Source organism: Maniola hyperantus, chromosome Z (genome assembly GCF_902806685.2).
Source record: "Maniola hyperantus chromosome Z, iAphHyp1.2, whole genome shotgun sequence".
In the NCBI taxonomy this organism is placed as follows: Eukaryota; Metazoa; Arthropoda; class Insecta; order Lepidoptera; family Nymphalidae; genus Maniola; species Maniola hyperantus.
Genome location: NC_048564.1, coordinates 3,877,003 through 3,897,474, shown reverse-complemented (window position 1 = coordinate 3,897,474; position 20,472 = coordinate 3,877,003). Strand labels below are relative to the sequence as shown.

At 37.9% G+C, this 20,472-nt stretch overlaps 1 protein-coding gene across 13 annotated transcripts in view; it reads right to left on the bottom strand.

Annotated features, from left to right (window-relative positions):
- trol (terribly reduced optic lobes) overlaps window positions 1–20,472 on the bottom strand; it is a 215,248-nt gene that overhangs the window by 23,330 nt on the left and 171,446 nt on the right. For 11 of the 13 annotated variants that reach the window (XM_069508851.1, XM_069508852.1, XM_069508854.1 and 8 more), the window contains 24 exons: window positions 20,024–20,158; window positions 18,948–19,199; window positions 18,436–18,632; window positions 17,655–17,779; window positions 16,920–17,136; window positions 16,487–16,675; window positions 16,227–16,369; window positions 15,368–15,536; window positions 14,320–14,531; window positions 13,582–14,073; window positions 13,376–13,487; window positions 12,740–12,840; window positions 12,322–12,558; window positions 12,144–12,234; window positions 11,944–12,062; window positions 10,909–11,086; window positions 10,085–10,280; window positions 9,270–9,436; window positions 8,555–8,776; window positions 7,309–7,495; window positions 5,555–5,860; window positions 3,560–3,889; window positions 1,264–1,480; window positions 159–347 (listed from right to left, as the gene is read on the bottom strand). In XM_069508851.1, the coding sequence (XP_069364952.1) occupies window positions 159–347; window positions 1,264–1,480; window positions 3,560–3,889; window positions 5,555–5,860; window positions 7,309–7,495; window positions 8,555–8,776; window positions 9,270–9,436; window positions 10,085–10,280; window positions 10,909–11,086; window positions 11,944–12,062; window positions 12,144–12,234; window positions 12,322–12,558; window positions 12,740–12,840; window positions 13,376–13,487; window positions 13,582–14,073; window positions 14,320–14,531; window positions 15,368–15,536; window positions 16,227–16,369; window positions 16,487–16,675; window positions 16,920–17,136; window positions 17,655–17,779; window positions 18,436–18,632; window positions 18,948–19,199; window positions 20,024–20,158 (4,783 nt within the window). The remainder of the gene's footprint in view (window positions 1–158; window positions 348–1,263; window positions 1,481–3,559; window positions 3,890–5,554; window positions 5,861–7,308; window positions 7,496–8,554; window positions 8,777–9,269; window positions 9,437–10,084; window positions 10,281–10,908; window positions 11,087–11,943; window positions 12,063–12,143; window positions 12,235–12,321; window positions 12,559–12,739; window positions 12,841–13,375; window positions 13,488–13,581; window positions 14,074–14,319; window positions 14,532–15,367; window positions 15,537–16,226; window positions 16,370–16,486; window positions 16,676–16,919; window positions 17,137–17,654; window positions 17,780–18,435; window positions 18,633–18,947; window positions 19,200–20,023; window positions 20,159–20,472) is intronic. The other 2 variants (XM_069508857.1, XM_069508861.1) reach the window with 1 other exon arrangement.

The window sequence follows — 20,472 nt, the reverse complement described above, 5'->3', positions numbered from 1 at the left end:
TCTAATATTGTGTGTTACTCGTATCTCATAACTGATTATTAAGAAGTGCGATAATGTTGTTGGAACAAGTAGTTATTTAGCTAATCTATCCTGTGCTTAGGTACTGTATATTGGTTTTCGGTAAAGTGCAAACACCGCTCGCTGCAAAGTTTAATTACCTGATCCAGTCGAGCGTGCCGGCCGGCACGTTTGTGGTGCCAGTGCAAACAACCCGTGTGCTTTGTCCTTCACTGAGTGTTGGTGACTGGGCCGAGACCGACAGATTTCCCTTCTGCGCTGGCTCTCTTGGGCGGACAGTTATAACAGCGGTGCGTTCGGTGGATCCAGCGGGATTTGTTGCTATGCACCTGTTATAAAAAAACTGGTCAGATGCGAGTCACATTCGCGCAGCGAGGGTTCCGTTTCAGGTATTTTTTTGACATTTTGCACGATAAATCAAAAAGCTATAATTCATAAAAATAAATCAAAATCGGTTTTAGAATAAACAGGTTGGGTTAGGTTAGGTTAACAAAACCCCACTTGGTATAGTTATCTTATAGATAACTATCTTACTTTGAAAATTGAAAATACTTATTATTTGTTAATGAAAACATTTTTTTTTGTGTGATGTAACCACAACTTCACGGTTTTCAGATTTTTCCCTTTACTTTTATTGTATGTCTTGTCAAGCTGCTGTAATAGCCAAGTGGTTAGGACGTCCGCCTTCTTTCGGAGGTCGGGGGTTCGAGCCCGGGCACGCATCTCTAACTTTTCAGAATTATGTGCGTTTTAATTAATTAAATATCACATGCTTTAACGGTGAAGGAAAACGTCGTGAGGAAACCGGCATGCCTGAGAGTTCTCCATAATGTTCTTAAAGGTGTGTGAAGTCAACCAATCCGCACATGGCCAGCGTGGTAGACTATGGCCAAACCCCTTCTCACTCTGAGAGGAGACCCGTGCTCTGTGGTGAGCCGGCTATGGGTTGATCATGACGAAGATGATGATGTCTATGTTAAAAGTAATTCATAATCATAATCATAATTTATTATTGCAAATACACGTTTTACAGGTAGTACAGCAGTCACGTTACAGTGTATTTACTATTATAATGGTGTGCAATAATTACCTAGCATTTACAATTATTATGTTAATTACATGAATGACAATGACAATTACGATAAACGGAATCTGAAAAGTATTATTAACGTAGAAAATATATTAGGAAATGTAAACTCAGCGAAAATAATATGATTATATATTTATAGATATAACTCATGTTACCTATAATCTCCGGAGTCCTCAACGCTTGCATTTTCAATGATGAGCAAGGCATCATAGGTTTCACTGTTGCGCGGTAAAGCTCGGTTGGATGCTCTCTGCCAAGTAATCCTTGGCGCAGGATTACCGGTGGTCGTGCATGACAGTTCAATCCTACTACCCTCCGGGTATTCTTTCATGGATGGACTTATCGACACTGTTGGCGCGGTCATATCGTTGCCTAGAAATAAAATGAGCATTAAATAAAGCATTCAGTGAGATGTGTATTACGATTATATACTTTATTTATACCGCCACAAGATTGAAAACAACAGTAAAAGAATAAAAAAACACAGATAGGTAGGATACAAAAGGCTGCCTTATCGCTTAGTGGCCATCTCTATCAGTACCAGGCAACCTTAGCATTAGGAAATTAAAGGAGAAATAGACTGCAGGTAGTTTATACTTAAAAAAAAACCGGCCAAGTGCGAGTCAGGCTCGCGCAATGAGGGTTCCGTACTACAGTCGTATTTTTTCGACATTTTGCACGATAATTCAAAAACCATGATGCATAAAAATAAAAAATAAATCTGTTTCAGAATGTACAGGTGAAGACCTTTCATATGATACCCCACTTGATATAGTCACTCACTTCCAAAGTTGAAAATACTAATTATTAGTTCATGACTACAATTTAATTTTTTTTTGTGTGATCTAACCCTAAATTCACGGTTTTCAGATTTTTCCCCAAATGTCAGCTATAAGATCTACCTACCTGCCAAATTACATGATTCTAGGTCAACCGGAAGTACCCTGTAGGTTTCTTGACAGACAGACAGACAGACAACAAAGTGATCCTATAAGGGTTCCGTTTTTCCTTTTGAGGTACGGAACCCTAAAAATTAAAAATATATGTATTATACGCTAGCTGCCCCGGCGAACTTCGTACCGCCTAACAGTCGATTATTTTACAGGCAATTTTTAAAATTTTTCTCTCCGTAAGAAACATCCTCGTACTTCAAGGAATATTATAAAAAAGAATTAGCGAAATCGGTTCAGCTGTTCTCGAGATTTGCGATCAGCAACACATTCAGCGATTCATTTTTATATATAGAAAGATAGAAAGAAGATGAACACATTCGTATAACTAATAATAATATGAGTATGCCATAAATAAGATCTAAGAGACGTAATTATAGGTACAATATTTCTACCTCACCTTTCGCGTAAAAAACCCACTCAGGTACAACTAATCCGTTAATGTTTGCATGAAATACAACATATTAATTTAATTGCTATAGTAGCCTATAAGCTATGGTAGCCTAGTGGTTAGGACGTCCGCCTTCTAATCGGAGGTCGGGGGTTCGATCCCGGGCACGCACCTCTAACTTTTCGGAGTTATGTGCGTTTTAATTAATTAAATATCATTTGCTTTAACGGTAAAGGAAAACATCGTGAGGAAACCTGCATGAGAGTTCTCCATAACGTTCTCAAAGGTGTGTGAAGTCTACCAATCCGCACATGGCCAGCGTGGTAGACTATGGCCAAAAACCCTTCTCACTCTGAGAGGAAACCCGCGCTCTGTAGTGAGCCGGTGATGGGTTGATCATGATGAATTTAATTGCTATGAAAAATAGAGTAGAACATCTTATTTTGCTATTGAGTGCCATAACTGGAGTCAAAGCTGGAAACGTGTTTATTTACAAAGCCGATATGTCTTTCTAAAGGTCGATGTACAGTACGCGGCAAAAAGTAATGTACATCGGCCTTTAGAATGACATTTCGGCTATGTAGAGCGTTGTCTCTGTCACTCATACCTATATGACGTTTAGTCGGTCTCAATGACAGGGACAACGCTCTACAAATCTGCTAAAGGTCGATGTACATTACTTTCTGCCACGTACCTACTCTACTAATTATTAAATGAAAACATTTAAGTCCAAACTCGTATATCCTGCCTATGCCATTAAAGAGTTTCATTGTCACTGTCCATCTCTATTATCAGGTTCTTATCAGTGCTTTTCGAAAAGCACTCATCAAAATAAAGCGAGTGAGGTTAAATTCGACTCTCATACATCCCATCAGCCTATAATGCCCTCAGAGAGTTCCAATGTCCAATTACCAATTTCTACAGAATGACAAGAAATTCAACAAAGTAACTTATTAAGCAGACTTAGGGAGCCGCTGGCTTCAGGCGGCGCAAGACCATGGCGTGTGGAAGTCCCTACAAGAGACCTATGTCCAGCAGTGAACGTCTATTGGTTGATGATGATGCTGATGATGATGAACTTATTGAAATTAAAAGTTGGCATATACATACCTGGAACTTTAAGGGTGGCGATATCTTGTTCTGTAGAAATTCCGTCAGTGGTTTGGCAGATGTATTTTCCACTATCTGATACTTGTAGGTTGGTAATAAGTAGTAATCCGGTGGTTGGATCAACTTGCGATCTGCCCTGTGGTAAATATCCATCGGCCTTGTACCAGTTAATTTGCAGAGGTACACGGACCATTCGACTACGGGCTTGGCAGGTGAAATTGACAGTGCCTCCAACTTCCTGAATTTGAATCTTTGGTTGCCTGATCCTTACTACGACAGTGCTTTGCGTAGGTGGACCTCTTGTAGTGATTTCACCGGGTTCACCATCGCCTGAAAGTAAACAGAGTGTTAAAAAGACTTGATTAGGTCACACTCAGATACCTACGCAATATTTAATGAGCATTCACATCTAACGTAATGTTAGCCGATGACTTTGAGTAGGCTCACTGTGAGCCTTGTGAACATAAAGTTTTTTTCGTTCACACTATGTTGACAATACGCTAAGCCAATCCGTCCGTGACACATAATAGCGTAGTATAAATATAGGCCGCTGAGAATTAGCAACTCATCATCATGAGCAACCCATCGCTGGCTCACTACAAAGCAAGGGTCTCCTCTCAGAGTGCAAAGGGTTTTGGCTACAGTCTACCACGTTGGCCATGTGCGGATTGGCAGATTTCACGCACTTTTGAAAACTTTATGGAGAGCTCTCAGTCATGTTGGTTTTCTTACGATGCTTTCCTTCACCGTTAAAGCAAGTGATATTAAATTAGTTAAAACACACATGACTCCGAAAAGTTAGAGGTGCTTGCCCGAGATTGAACCCCCGACCTGTGATTAGTAGGCGGACGTCCTATCCCGTACGTATAGCCTAATAGCATAATAGCGTATTGTCGGTATGGTGTAAATATGTATGGAAAACCAATAAACTGCGTAACGCTCGCTCGCGGTCATCGGCTGACAATAGTTAGATGTGAACGCGCGATTAAAATTTGCTATGGCCCTTAAAATATTTATAATATACGTATAACAAATTCTGTATGTCTGTGTCCGCAAAACTAGAAAATTAGTCCATGGATTGACTTGAAATTTTTACACGAAGTTGGCTTTCTTTAAAAATATGTTTTTTATCATTATGTACTTCTTATCACGAAACTCCCGTGGAAACGGGAATTATTTTCAGACTGAACTACAGAGAAGTATAGCCAGTAGCCGAATTCAGCTAATTACTTATAAATTGTATTTTTCACAAAATTATATGGAAATTATTTTGACGAATGAGACAATGATAATTCTTTAAATTATTCGTCAAAATTATTTTCCCTATTTTAAGGATTTTCGTACATTGAAATATATTGTAAGTTCTTAAAGAATTCTTGAACCAAAGAGATAAAATATAAGTTTATTGTCATAATTAAACAATAATAATAATGAATTCAATGCTTTAAGCCATGCCTCCACCAGGGCTTTAAAATATAACGTTCTCATTGCAGTATGCGATATGAATCAAAAATAAATTGTCAATTAATACATAGGTACTTATATCAGTCTCATATTACAATCGGACGCATGCAGGTATGTTTGGAACTATTCACGAACCAGAAAATTCGAAAATTACAAATTCAGTACATATATTTACGAACAATGGATTTTTAATTTGATTCAAAATCCAACATAAATGTTACTAAAGTCAACCAAAATTTAACATTAAGTAGTCAATTTTCTAATTAATTATATTAATCAACATCAATGGACGCAAGACATACGACAACAACGACTAAATGTGGAAACATTACAACACTTTGTTAGATACAAAATAAATTTTATTATGATTTATGTAACTAAACATACTGGCAAATTAAAAAAATTAAAGGTCACGAACAGATCTGACGACTCCACAATTATTTATGAATGAATCTTTGAAGCATGACTGGTATTAGCCGAAACAGGTGACGGGACACAACAATGCTAGGTATCTTTGTAGGTTCTGGCTACCTTTTTCTGGTAAAGTAGTAGACAATACCCCTAGTACGAATCCATTTTTAGTGATCGTTCGACATTCGTAAATATCTTCTCGATGTTTAGTATTCCAAAAGGTTCGCCACGTATGTTCACCCCGCCAACCATCTTTATAAAGTTTCGACTCCGTGTATTGCTTGGCCCCCACAATTTCTTGTCCGGCGTAGTAAAACTTAATGGTGAGAGGTTCAGGTGCTCGGTACTTGCAAGTGAAAGTGACTCCAACCACCGAGGAGTTTGAGTAATCCTCGTGTATATGAGGATGTAGTTCCATGATCAAGCCTAGTGGTCATTTCATAATATTGGTTATAAGTCCCGCAAATTGCTATTGCGCTGGAACCATGTCTCATTAACATCGAAATGCGACATTTTGACGTCAGCCGAAATAAAAATATACCATCAGCTCGAAACTTCAGTCTAGTGCTGACGTCACTAAAATGGCGGCCACGCGCAGTAGTAATTTGCGGGACTTATGCTATTGCATTTCACAATAATTATATAAGTATGTGGTTCAAAGAAAATACCTTCCAACTTGAAATTTGTCCATTTGTAATCAATGTTATTAGTTTTTTGGAAAATATCAGATACCGGTACATCAAAGTTTGCTACGCAAATTAAAATCTGCGTTTATAACTTGGATTTTTTCTAACAAAATTCCACGTTGTCGCTGCGCATGAAAAAAGCGCCAGTATTGACCTATGTATTTTTAATTTTCGTTTTTGATTCAATTTTGTTCTGTTTTAATAAACATATTGTGTACATGCAAAAAGCTGTATTTTAGCATGTGTGTTCTAGTTTAAGAGATAACATTTTTAGTAATGTGATTTTGACCTAAAAGTAGATATGAATTACTTTTAGTTTAGTAAGCCGGCAAAGCCGTGCCGCCAAGCGATTTAGCGTTCCGGTACGATGCTGTGTAGAAACCAAAGGGGCATGGGTTTATTAAAAACTGCCATACCCCTTCCAGGTTAGCCCGCTATCACCTTAGACTGCATCATCACTTACCACCAGGTGAGATTGCAGTCAAGGGCTAACTTGTATCTGAATAAAAATAAAAAAAAAAGTACGATAATTTAAAATTAGAAGTTTTTCCTGAGAACTTGTGAATGTCCACATAGCGGAATTTGCACGCGCAGTGACGACGTTATGGGTGTAGGATAATATAATAGTAGGGATTTTTTTTTAAATTCAACCAAATATAAATGCAAATGTTTACTTACTTGTTTATTATATATATTATAATATTATACAACATTTACATAAAAAAGTAACTATATAGGCAGTGGCGTGCACAGGGTTTGAAGCCAGGGTAGGCATTAGTTAGGTAGGAACCTGTTTACTGGCAGTTCATAATGAAAAATATGCATTGAGCTATTACTACTGGTGTAAGCAGTGCATTTATGCCTCTATGACTCGCACGCCACTGTATATAGGTAACTACTACTCATAGGTACAATTTTATGCACATTGTAACTTGATCCTAAATACCTATTATGGAAACATGAAAAATAAATGTTTGTTATTAACTTTTTGTCGGTTATATAGAATGGTCATGTCAAATATATTTTGTCAATTATAGATAAATTTCAATAGATACAACACTATGATAGACTATAAATAAGAGTTTTGGGATTGTTACGGAGAATGGGATAGATAAAGTACCTACATAGTAAAAATTGAAAAATTATGATCAGTGCTTCTTCAACCAAATAGAATAAAATCCTACTCACCAACAGTGGAACAGTCAGATCCAGTATAAGGTGGTCTGCAGTTACAGATGACTTCGTCGTAGATACCCAACTGGCAGTCATGACCGTTGCAGTTACATTGTCGACAATAACCGCCCCTGTCCTTGTAAAACCCAAGTGCACAACTCTCACAACTAGTTCCAGTATAGCCTTCAGGGCACATACACTCCTGTATTAGAAATAATAAAAACGCTTTTCAGAAATGTTTTTATTAAGGCACCTGATAGAATGGGGACCTTTGATAATGAAAACCTTTGAAACATTTACATAGATAAAACGGTTCCAATAATCTTTGTTAACTTTGAGATCCCCATAATGATTTTTTTAAACCATACTAATATTATAAATGCGAAAGTGTGTCTGTATGTCTGCTAGCTTTTCACGGCGCAACAGTTTAACCGGAAAACCGGAAACAGTTTATCTCGGTAAATCAAAGAGTTCCCATGGGATTCTTGAAAGCCCATCCGGTTGACCGATTTATACGAAATTTGGTACAGAGGCGGCTTGCATCCCGGAAATTGACATCTCGGAAAATCAAAGTATTCCCACGGGATTTAAAAAAAACGAACGAACGAATTGCGGGCATCCTCCAGTTTTCAGTAAAAAAGTTCATTAATATAAATAAGACATTTCGTATCATTTATTTATTTTTATTTATTTTATATCTAATTAGAACGGCAGTGCCACTTACACTAACTAGATGATTAATAATAAATTTAAATACAAATAAGGGTACAAGAAAAAAGACATAAAATACAAAACGATAAAAGATCAAAGAATTTTGAATATGTACGCTGAGAACATTGAATGACATATTCATGCAATGCTCTCAGCGTACTTCAGTAACTCCCGAACCAGTATTATAGACCCATCATTAAATGGGTCCCATTGAGCATTATTGTCCAAAAGCGCGTTGAATGATGCTAATGAACGGGATATAGGTGACATAGATCTAGCAACAGTGCGATGATGTGGGACCACGAAAAGTTTATTTTTTCGTGGACGAAGATTACTGTTGGATTCAGGGACACGTATGCGACACAGTTGGTTATGAAGTTCTGGAGCATTAACATCTCCTCGCAAAATTTGACACATAATTTTGAGTTGGTCGCAAATGCGTCTGACCTCCAGGGAGTTGAAACCTAAGCAACCTAACAGAAATTTGGTTGGGTATAGGAAAGGATAAATATAAATAAATCATAACATAGAAACAAGTATTTTTACTCACCTCAATACCTATGGCTGCACGGGAAGAGGAATCATAGCTTACAGCAGCAGTGTCCATTGAGACGTCAGCAATTGAAGTAGACATGATGTTCTGTTGCACTAGAGTAGCGCGAACTAATACCCTCTTCAAATTCTTAAGTACTGACATAAATACTTCTCGGGACGTTTCATCGAATGAATTTAGATTATGCCATCTATTTTCTCGTAAGGGAACTTGGTAACTCTGTAACATATTTATTTATTTTTAAAAAAAGCGAGTAAACATGTCAGCGGGTCACCTGGTGTTAAGTGATTACCGCTGCCCATGAACATTTGCTGCACCGGAGGAATCGCCAATGCCAGCCTTACAGGTTTTTGTTGATCCACCCCTTGAATATCCCCATTTTGAATATTAATTATATTGTTTTATTACAGCCTGATTGTAGGTTTTCTAATATCTGTTATAATCATTCATATCTGTCGATAATGTTGTGCGTTTTCAATTCTTTTATCCAAAAAATTACTAAAATCAAAGAAACTATTTTTTTTCTTTTAAAAGAATATTAGCCTTGCTATCATCACGACTAATATTCCCCTTTCCTCTCCAACTAAACGTAAAGCTTGTGCTAAGAGTAGGTACGACAATAGTGCAACGGGTGGAGTTTGAACCGCCGACCTTTCGGAATTCAGTCCGCTCCTCAACCATTGGGCTATAATTGAGGCTTAAAAAAACTTACCAATGCTTCGCCGGATCTGATTGATGTAGGGTTAGACCAGAAAATGGACTGACTCTCTCCAACTAGGACAACATCTGTTCCAGGTACAGACGTGTATGGGTAACCATCACTAGATTCGAACTCCTGGGTCAAAGATAGGGTTCCACCATAGGATAGAACTCGGTTGCCTGCAAAATATTTATTAAGTAAATTTTTGACACTCCCATGTTTTTTGTTTCAAATATATAAAAGAAAAAGGTGACTGATTGACTGATTGACTGACTGATTTATCAACGCACAGCTCAAACTATTGGACGGATTGGGCTGAAATTTGGTATGCAGATAGTTATTGTGATGTAGGCATCCGCTTCCGCATCCGCATCCGGGTTTTTGAAAATACAACCCCTAAGAAGGTGAAATAGGGGTGTGAAATTTGTGTAGTCTACGCGGACGAAGTCGCGAGCATAAGCTAGTGTTTATTTAGTTTAGTTAATATACCTGCTTCAGTTATTGTAACTTCTAAACTAAAGTACAAACCGAAATTTGTTGCAGAAGAACGCCTTTGAGAACCATTATGGAGAATGCTCAGACATACAAGTTTCCTCACAATGTTTTCCTTCGCCGGCATAATATTTAATTGCTTAAAAACACATCTAACTGTAAATAGTTGAGGTGCGTGCCCAGGATTGACCTCCGTATCCTCTGCAGGTCTTAACCACTAAACTATCACCACCAGTCGCCACCATTCGAATATCGTCGCTACTTATTCCTACTTAGGTACCCAAAAACATCAAGGCAATATTTTTGCTTAAGCATATAAATAGTTTCAAACATACCTGGGAAGACTGGTAACGACCAATATAATTCTCCAATAGGTTGGTCTGAGAAGACATACATCAGTTGACTTTTATTGACCACAGGTACGAACTGGTCATTGATAACTCGATCAGCATTTATATCCATTAGTGTATACCCGCCGTAATTTTCGCCAAACATCGGTGCTGGTAAAGTTATTCGAGCGTAGTGACTAGTCTGAAATAAATTGGAAATTTCAGAAAACTGGGAATCATTAGCCACGTAGTGTAGAATATATCTATACTAATATTATAAATGCGAAAGTGTGTCTGTCTGTTTGTCTGTCTGCTAGCCTTTCACGGCCCATCCGTTCAACCGATTTTGATGAAATTTGGTACAGAGATAGCTTGCATCCCTTGCTTGCATGCAATGCACGCACAACAGACGGAAACGTTTAAGTGCGGAAACTAGCCCAGAGCGAAGAAGAAGAAGAAGAAGAAGAAGCTTGCATCCCGGGGAAGGACATAGGCTACTTTTTATCCCGGGAAATCAAAGAGTTTCCACGGGATTTTTGAAAACCTAAATCCACGCGGATGAAGTCGCGAGCATCATCTAGTAGTATATAATTCAGTGCCTCCGATAAGAAAGACAACTCAAATTCGATACTTTTAAGTAAAAGCAAAAAACATATGATTTTTTGTCAAAAAGTTATGATTTCAACAACGAAATACTTAAATCATTGAGTTACGTTTTTCGCCTCTCCTGAAAAGTGTCAAATTTGTTTGTCAAAGTTTTGGCGTTTGATGAAAAGTTGCTGATTTGACTAATAGGCACCATTCCTATTCCATTGGTCAAGTTATCTTACTTCGTGACAGTCGGTTGTGACTCCAGAGCAGTAACAAGCGGTGCAACCCAGAGGGTTGTTCGCATCGAGTCCAAAGGTGCCAGGTCTGCAGCGGTCACAAACTTCGCCCTCAACGTTTTGTTTGCAAATACAGTATCCCGAATCATCACATGGCATTTGTTCACCACGTGGATCGCAGCTGAAAAAACATTTGATTTTACATATGATATTGCCGACATGTTTGAAATTAATTAATCCATATTAGTTATATGGGTGGCTGAGATCATATTGATGCAGAAACCATATTAAATTTCAAGAATAATACCATATTCTTTTTCAACCACCCTTGAAAACCTTGAAAATGACACCTCTAATTGCTAACCATAAATTGTCATCCAAACCAAACGCGTATACAAAATTTCAGCTCAATCGGTTGAAGATATCTTTGGCCATCTTTAGAAGTCCGCCATATTGGATTAAGAGTGACGTCACAATATTTTTCGAGTTATTCTCAGCAAGCCCTTTCATTTGATACCGATATTGAGTGCATTAAAAATAACTAGTCCGCCATCTTGAGTGTTTCGCCATGTTGGATTTAGAATAACTTCACACAGCTAGCCATGCATTGTCATCCAAACTAAACGTGAATACAAAATTTCAACTCAATCGGTTGAAGATATCTGCTTCTAAATTGAGTGGCAAGATTCCACCCAAACAAACATAGGGACATACATTAATAGCTTTTAAGAATAAATTTGGGAATAATGAAAAGTGGTCACAACCTTCAGCAATAAGTGATACGACTCAGAGAGAGAGAAGAAAAATAAAAGCAAGTTTGTAACTAGCACCGTTTTTTAGAATTCAGCAAATAAACTGTGTTTTAGATGTGGTAGATTTATGTAACGAAATTGAGCCTACATATTATTATTTAAGTAATGTTTAAAAAAAACTGAAATTAATAAAACTATCTGTAACCTGCTCTGTTACCAACATGGCTAATGACTTATTGACAGATTGGCTACTAAAACACTAATAAAACTATAAAACAAAACTTACTTGCAAGTTATTGGTGGCCGAGGTGATTGTCTGGACGGAACACAGTTGTTTGCTTGGTCTAGCTCATAGCCGGCGCGGCAGTACTCACAGTTCGGCCCTTCGGTGTTGTCATTACAATTCTGTTGAAAAAACATGTAACAAACTTCATTAATTAAGATTTACTTGTTTATGTTGCATTTGTAGATTTTTTTATCACTTACAACGCATTCTCCTGATTCCGGGTTGCATTTATTTGAATGTCCATTACAATCGCAAGGCACGCAGTTACGTAAATACAGTCCACTCAAACTCCTGCAATATAATATTTTATTTAAATTGTGGCCCATTGTCTTCTATTAAAATTTTTGGTAAACCCATTCTTGTAAAATGATTGCTTACCTAGTGTAACCAGGGGCACAGTCTTCGCAAGAGGTTCCAATGTATCCCGCGGGACACATACATTGTTCCACATGTTGGGCCATGGGGCCATCGCCATACTCATCTGCGGTTTGAATGCTAGCACTATCTATTGAGGCAATGTCAGTGTTGCTGGAGTAGGTTGCCTTTATCAAAATTGTCTTCACATCCGCCAAGGCAAGAAGGAAATGTTCACGAGTAACTGGTTTTCCATCAGATCTGTTTATTTAAATGAAGATAAAATATATTTAATTTAACTCTAGTTACGTATTATCCTGACTCTGATTATTATATAAGTCTATTCTCTTTTGTAGTATATACAGTTTAAATTTTTTCTGAAATGATTAATCAAAAAATAGCATCAGATTCCAAATCAAAAGGGATAAAATTAAAAATGTACCTTTGCCATTCAGAACTTTCAATGAATTGCACACTGGCGTTCAAGTAGCCATCACTGGTTGGCATCTGTTTTCCAAAGTAAAGGAAAGTCAGGCTGTTATCCTGTAAAAAATGTTCCAGATTGAAAAATATCTCAGTCATATTTTACTATAATTAATTAAATTACGTATACTCTTCTTTTTAGGGTTCTGTACCTCAAAAGGAAATACGGAACCCTTATAGGACCACTTTGTTGTCTGACTGTCTGTCTGTCTGTCTGTCGTTCTGTGGGTCTGTCAAGAAACTTACAGAGTACTTCCCGTTGACCTAGAATCATGAAATTTGGCAGGAAGGTAGGTCTTATAGCTGACATTAGGGGAAAAAATCTGAAAATCGTGAATTTGTGGTTACATCACACAAAAATATTAAATTGTGGTCCTAAACAAATTAAAGTATTTTTTTCGATGTAAGATAACTATATCAAGTGGGGGTATCATATGAAAGGGCTTCACCTGTACATTCTAAAACACATTTTTATTTATTTTTATGTATCATAGATTTTGAATTATCCTGCAAAATGTCGAAAAAATACGACTGTAGTATGGAACCCTCATTGCGCGAGCCTGACTCGCACTTGGCTGGTTTTTTGTTTACTTACACTGACAAGTTGAACATCAGCGGCAGTGTTTCTATAACTTGGGTTGGGTTGTACATTACGTAGCTGGTACGTTAGGAATCCACCATACGATGTAACTTTATCGCCAGCAAAACTTAAAAAGAAATTTAGATTGAATTAAAATTGTAAACGGGTTTATGATCATTTATAAATGGTACATTAATTTTAAAATTAAAAATAAAATTTACCTATCCTGTAGACCCCAGTAGAAGATGGATGGTTCCGAGCGTAGCTGAGTATTTATGTTCACTCCTCCTCTAACAAGTTCGGGGTGCAAGCCGGTATCTACGGGAGTGATGTACCGGACGTCTCCAGCAGGACCGATTGGCGCACTGTTGTAAACCTTCAGCTGGTCAACTACTGTAGGTACGTTGAATTGGACGGTAGTAGTTCTCCGCCGCAACGTGCTGCTTACACAGTTCTGTGGAGGTATTCCCGAACAAAAGCACAGAGCGCATCCTTTTTCGAAGTCATTGGATAAAAAGAAAGACCCCTGCTTGCACTGGTCACAGTAACGTCCTTGAACATTTTCTTTACAGAGACACTCGTCTGGGAGACGGACTTGAGCAGTTCCTATCGGGTCGCAGTTATCTTGTGGTTTTGGTCTGCAAGAATCACCGGGAACCATTGGGTTGCCTATATAGTTGGGTGCGCAGTAGCTGCAATCTGATCCTTCGTATCTGCAATATTATTATTTATGTTAAAAGTAGTAATTTTCTGCTTAGAAGTTATCATAAGCCTTTATTATGGCACTTAGATACTAAAAGATTTATTTTATCACAGCAAATTATAGCGTTGCTCAAGACCGAAGTGGGCTTAGAGTATCTTAGAAATCAGACTGCGCTTTATTACCCCTAACTTGTAGAAGGTCAAGTCTTGACAAATATACCTAAGTTGAATTTTGAACTTAAATATATTATCCTTACCCAGGTAGACAATTACACACGACGTTTCCACCAGGACCAATGGAGCAACCACTAGCAAACTGGTTTCCACGGTTAGTAAGTGGGCAAGGGCATGGGCGGCAATCTCCACCACTGTTCGGATCGCCATATGTCATTGGCGGGCATGGGCGCTTCGGTGCGCACACACCGTTCCATGGACCAGTGTTTTGAAGCTCGTAGCCATCCGCACATTTCTGAAAACATCATTATTACAACATCGGCATATTTGGTTGTAGAAATAGATCAACAAGGCAACTTATACGTTGTAATCTGTGCAGCCTCGACTTCAGCCACCCACGACAGTCAAAATCCAAATTTAAAAGCTATTTTGATGGATCTTTGTGATGTGCTTAAAATATTTTTTTATGTAATACGTTGTACCAACTTATTTCATTTGTATATAGGCAAAGGAGAAGCCGCAAATTTTGCCAGAATTATTTTTCATACACTAGTGCATAATGATGCCTTCAGGCCTCCGTACTATTATGGAAATATTTGCTTTAGTGGTTATTAGATTCGGAGTCTTAATATCATATACTTCTCATGGACTTATATTATATTACTTCGTATGGACAGGGCTATTGAACAAACAAAATGGCACCGACTAAGTGGTGCTTTAGCACCAATGCAACCTCAGTGACGTCTGGATTTGAAACGGGTCGTTCATTAGTATCTAAGAGGTGGCGCTGATTTATCTGGTTTCTAAAACCGTGAAAAAATTTGTTCGCTTGACCATATCTTGTCATTTTGATCGATTTGTCTGGTAGAAGGCTTCGGCCGTGGCTAGTTACCACCCTACCGGCAAAGCCGTGCCGCCAAGCGATTTAGCGTTCCGGTATGATGCCGTGTAGAAACCAAAGGGGTATGGGTTTAATAAAAACTGCCATACCCCTTCCAGGTTAGCCCGCTATCATCTTAGACTGCATCATCACTTACCACCAGGTGAGATTGCAGTCAAGGGCTAACTTGTATCTGAATAAAATAAAAATAAAATAATAAATGATACTTCTAATGTATTATAATGAAATACCTCGCAAGATCGTCCCTTGTATCCTGTAGGACATTCGCATTCTTCTACGAGACTAGCAGCACCAAGTCCTACATTAAGCAGTTGGGCGGATTCCATCGTGAAATCAGTTATATTAGCGCCGGCATTATTTAAGTCAGCTCGCAGAAGGATCATTTCAACGTCATCTAAACTGCAAAGCAAATTATAATTTTGGTAAAGTCACAACTTCAGCTTCTCAACATCTCCTTAAAGCAGCTTAGTCATTGAAAATTTGACCATATCTGTAGTATTTTTAATTTAAAAGCATCGAAAAAGATCTAGAGATCCTACACAAGGTAGTAGAAAGTGTACATAACAATATCCAGACAAGTTGAGATTAAGGCCAATGTGTAGATGTACCAAAAAATGGGAGCGTCGTAGCGTGATACCTCTGGGCAGATAATATGGGGACTTAAAGAAATTGTTTACTAGTAGCTAGTAACAAACTTGCAAAACACTTCTGAGAACTCGAAGGACCGTTTAAACAAGGTTTGAAAGTTTGTCAAGTAGCAAAGACAACGAAAGAATTTTGTTTATTTTGTTTATTTGAAAGTAATCAACAGCGTAAATACATAATTATTATTTAAATTTAAATCTAGGTATAACAGAAGGCCAAAAGAGATTACTTAAAATTATAATTAAAACTATTTTAACAGAATAGATTTAGAATAAATGTAGGTATACACAATAATAAAATTACAACAGTGTGTGTATGCTTGTGTGTGTGTATGCGTGTGTGAATCTATGGCATTAACTATAATTATGGAACTGCATACCTCATTTATCATGATAAATTATTTAATGGGTTAAACAAAAACGCTATTTATTTTTTGATACTTACGTCATCATAATATCTTCTCTTGAAGCCGGCACTAGTCCATTTGAGGACGGTTTTTGCCAGTATTCCGGCGTTAGATGTGCATCGATATATAGCTCCCGGCTTCGATCTACTCGACTGTAGTGGACTAAGTCTTGATATTTACCCTGTGAATTTCAGGTCATTTTTAATTTACTAACTAATTAATCACAAAAAAGTCTACTGACAAAAAGCCTGAATTTATTATTAGATGTCTAAATTTTTGTGTGTAACTTAAAACTTACCATAATAATAATATCGGGAACACTTTCTCGTTCAGCATACGGTTGGAAGGTATGTGGCGACAAGCGGTATTTGATGCTTCCACCATATGATGTCAGTTGGTTGCCGTTGTAGGATTCAGGCAAGGTAAGATACGGGTGAGCTTGGGTGTTCCTGGTCCAAGGCGAACCGTACTGGTCAAGTTTTGTTACCTGCGGGTATTTTACAAATAAGAACAAATGAGCCATTTTTGATACTTGACATAATTGAGTTCAAATTTAAAATTCATTTATTTCAGATAGGAACACCAGGGCACTACGCTGCGTGTGCGACTCTACCAGTTAAGCAAATTACGATAGTATTCTTATAATTAAAAAAATATATATAACATGTCACAAAATTTCGTTTATTTTGTACTATACATTCTTTGGATACCAATACGTTAAAAACACGAACCGTAGCTCCATTCCTTAGTGGCTGGTAATAATACTGATTGTTGATATCTTCGTCTTTCTGGATGGCGCCATTGTAGCCGACACTGACTCCTATAAGTCTCGTGCCTCCTTCTCCAAGGGGCGTGGGCATATTGAAAATGAAGAGATCTGCACTCTGACATTGTGTAGACTTTCCAAAACAGAAGCAACGTATACATTCACTTTCCGATCGCGCCTCACTGAAAAATATAAGCATCCAATCCAACAGCGTCTAAAGTGTTTTCTACTTCTAGTGCTTTTTAGGGTTCCGCAGCTCAAAAGAAAAAAGGAACCCTTACAGGATCATTTCATTTTCTTCTACTAATAAAATATAATACTTCCATTTGACATAGAATCATAAAATTTGGCAAGTAACATCACAAAAAAATTAAAGATTTGTGTTCCCGACCAAATTAATTTGCTAAATGACATGCTGGATTGAGATTGTTGTACGATGGTGCATTTTCGCATGGCGTTACATAACTCTGTAATGCTCTTGCCACCCCGTATGTAGTACATTTCTTGCAATTCACGAAGTCGAGTGAACTTAACTTGTGGTTACGTCCTACAAACGGACATTGCGTGAGTGTGCGTTCATGTCGAACCAATCAGTCGCAAGCAAGCGCTCGCAAATATTTACTGTACCTTACTTATACCGATACGACTTACACACAAACATGAACCACTCGCCTTCGCGAAATGCAACAACTATACATACCTGTTGAAGTAGCCAGACGGGCACACATCTGCGGTTCTGTTGACATACACGATTGCGTCTGGCGCAGCAAATATTGTGCCTTTGTTGTTCATTGCTTCACAGGAATACGCACCGCTGTCCTCCGACTGCGAATTCGATATTAAGTATTAGGTACGAGTATATTTTCAAATAAGTTTTATCACGTTGGTTTTGAACATCATTCATGTTCTGTCTTGTCCTGATGAGCATTCCAGTTAAGCCGTGAATATTCAGAAAGAAAATGCAAATTGGCTGGATATTAGAATAAAAATATTTATTATTCAAATAAAGTTTTACAAGTACTTTTGGATCGTCAAATCATCTACCACTGGTTCGCCTTTCCTACTGAGAATAACCAGAATGAAACTCAGCGGGTGCTCTTTTCAAAGATTTGATATTAGTAAGAAAAATATTTCAGAGACAAAATTCGCCCAGTGGTTAAGACGTCACCTACTACGTTGGGGAGGTCGGGGTTCGATCCCGGGCATGCACCTGTGACTATTCGGAGTTATGTGCGGCTTAAACAATTAAATATCACTTGTTTTAACAGTAAATGGAAACATAGTGACGAAGTGACCCTATCATTTACTCAAATGTGGATGAAGTTTGCCAATTCGCACTGGAACAGCGACTTTGACCTAAAGTCTTACACTCTTCACTTCTTACTCTTAAACTCTTCTTACTCTGAAAGGAGACCCGTGCTTATGGCCAGCAATAGGTTGATCCATATGATGATGATGATGACGATGAAAGTTTAACTCACTTGCATGTTGGGGCAAGTCAACACTCCAGTGCCGTTGGCGCTCGTGGAAGTACATTTTTCAGGCACGATACCCCAGTTCAGCCGCCAGGATATGAGAGGCGTTGGGACTCCCACAGCTTCACATCTCAGCGTTAGAGTGTCGCCGGGATTCAGTTTCAGGTTTGAAGGCGATGGTGGCCTTGTTACATATACCGGTGCTATAAAAAGAGTGCATTTTTTTAAAAATAAAACCAAAGGAAGGGTTTTAATCCTCTAAGTGTTATAACAGTTTTGTTTTTCAAGGGAACTTCGAATTTAGAGCTTCAATAGCTCAACGGTTTAGGAGCGGATTGAAATCCGAAAGGTCGTTGGTTTAAATCCCAGCTTTACGCTTAGTTGGAAGGGAAAAGAAAATATGAGTCATAATTTGACATGGCTAATATTCTTAAAATAAATCGGGCAATACACGAAATACCATTTTTGTCTCCGGTACTAAAAATTTGACTAGGTATAGTTAATTATATAAAGCTCACCGCATCCTATTTCATCAGACTTGTCGAAGCAGTCACTCTGTCCATCGCAGTGGAAGGTCTTGGGAATACACTGATCATTAGTAGCGCAGGCGAAGTTCACCGGTGGGCATTGTTGGCCAGGGCTCGCGTTGCCACAGTTCTGTTCATCTGATTCGTCACCACAGTCGTCTTCCGCGTCGCAAAGCCAAGTCTTTAGGACGCACTTGCGATTCGCGCATTGGTATTCATTTGGTTCACACATCCCGTTGTGGTCTAAAACAATTGTAAAAAAATCGGTCAAGTACAAGTTGGACTCGTTCAAGATTTATATGTACTTTTATTTATTTTTTAATTTTCATGGCGGCCATTTTGAGATTCGACTTCTTGGCTTTTTTATTATTTGTTATTATCGCAGCAAATTATTATATATTATAATAATTATTATATTATAATACACACTAAATTTTTCAACTCTCTACCTATTACTGGTATAGCCCACTGAGAAACAGACGGACGGACAGCAGAGGCTTAGTAATAAGGTCTCGTTGGTACCCCTCGGGTACATTAAAAAAAACTTTTTTTACTATTAAATCAAAATGAAAAAAAATGAAAAATATTATGTTTTCACCTCAACCGCCATCCTTCGGGTACGGAACCGAACAAAGTAGACAAATAAAGGAATTGATTAACGAATCACTTCACCTTGTACCAGAACACGTATTTATAACATTCAAGTAAGTATGTATATAGAGAAAAGTCCTCAGAGATAAAATTACATTTCATTTCGAATATCACAGGGTAACGGCGGTTAACACTCATCCGATCCAAGTCCGTTAAAATACGTTCCTTTTCGTTTTTTATGGTAGCTTATGACATGTCGCAGATATATTTTTATCCGTATTTTCCAGGATTCAGATCGGATGAGTGCATGATCGCTGCAGATCAAATCATAAATTTTATTGCCTTTAAGTTGCTGAGTGCTGATATAAATTATGACAGTGCTTTTTTGCATCTAAGAAGAGCAAGCCACTGGAAGAATGTGTCCATACCACGAATTGTCTTAATATCTTTAAAATTGAACTTTGACTTATACTTACGACAAGATTCCTCGTCGGAGCCATCAGAACAGTCTTGATTTCCATCGCATATGGCTGTTCTCGCGATACATTGTCCATTAGCACAAGTCGCCTGGTTCGATGGGCACGCCATGAATGGTGGTCTCGAGGTCATTGCTACGAAAGTCAAAAATATTGGATAAAAACCGGCCAAGTGCGAGTCAGGCTCGCGCAACGAGGGTTCCTGGTATATAGTGTGTTATCTATGCGTACTACAGTCGTATTTTTGCCACAATTAGCACGATAAATCAAAAACTATTATGCATAAAAATAAATAAAAATCTGTTTTAGAATGTACAGGTAAAGTCCTTTCTTATGATACCCCACTTGGTATAGTAAGTTTTACTTTATAAGTTGAAAATACTAATTATTTGTTCAAACACTTTTTATTTTATTTTTTAAGATGTGACCACAAATTCGCAGTTTTCAGA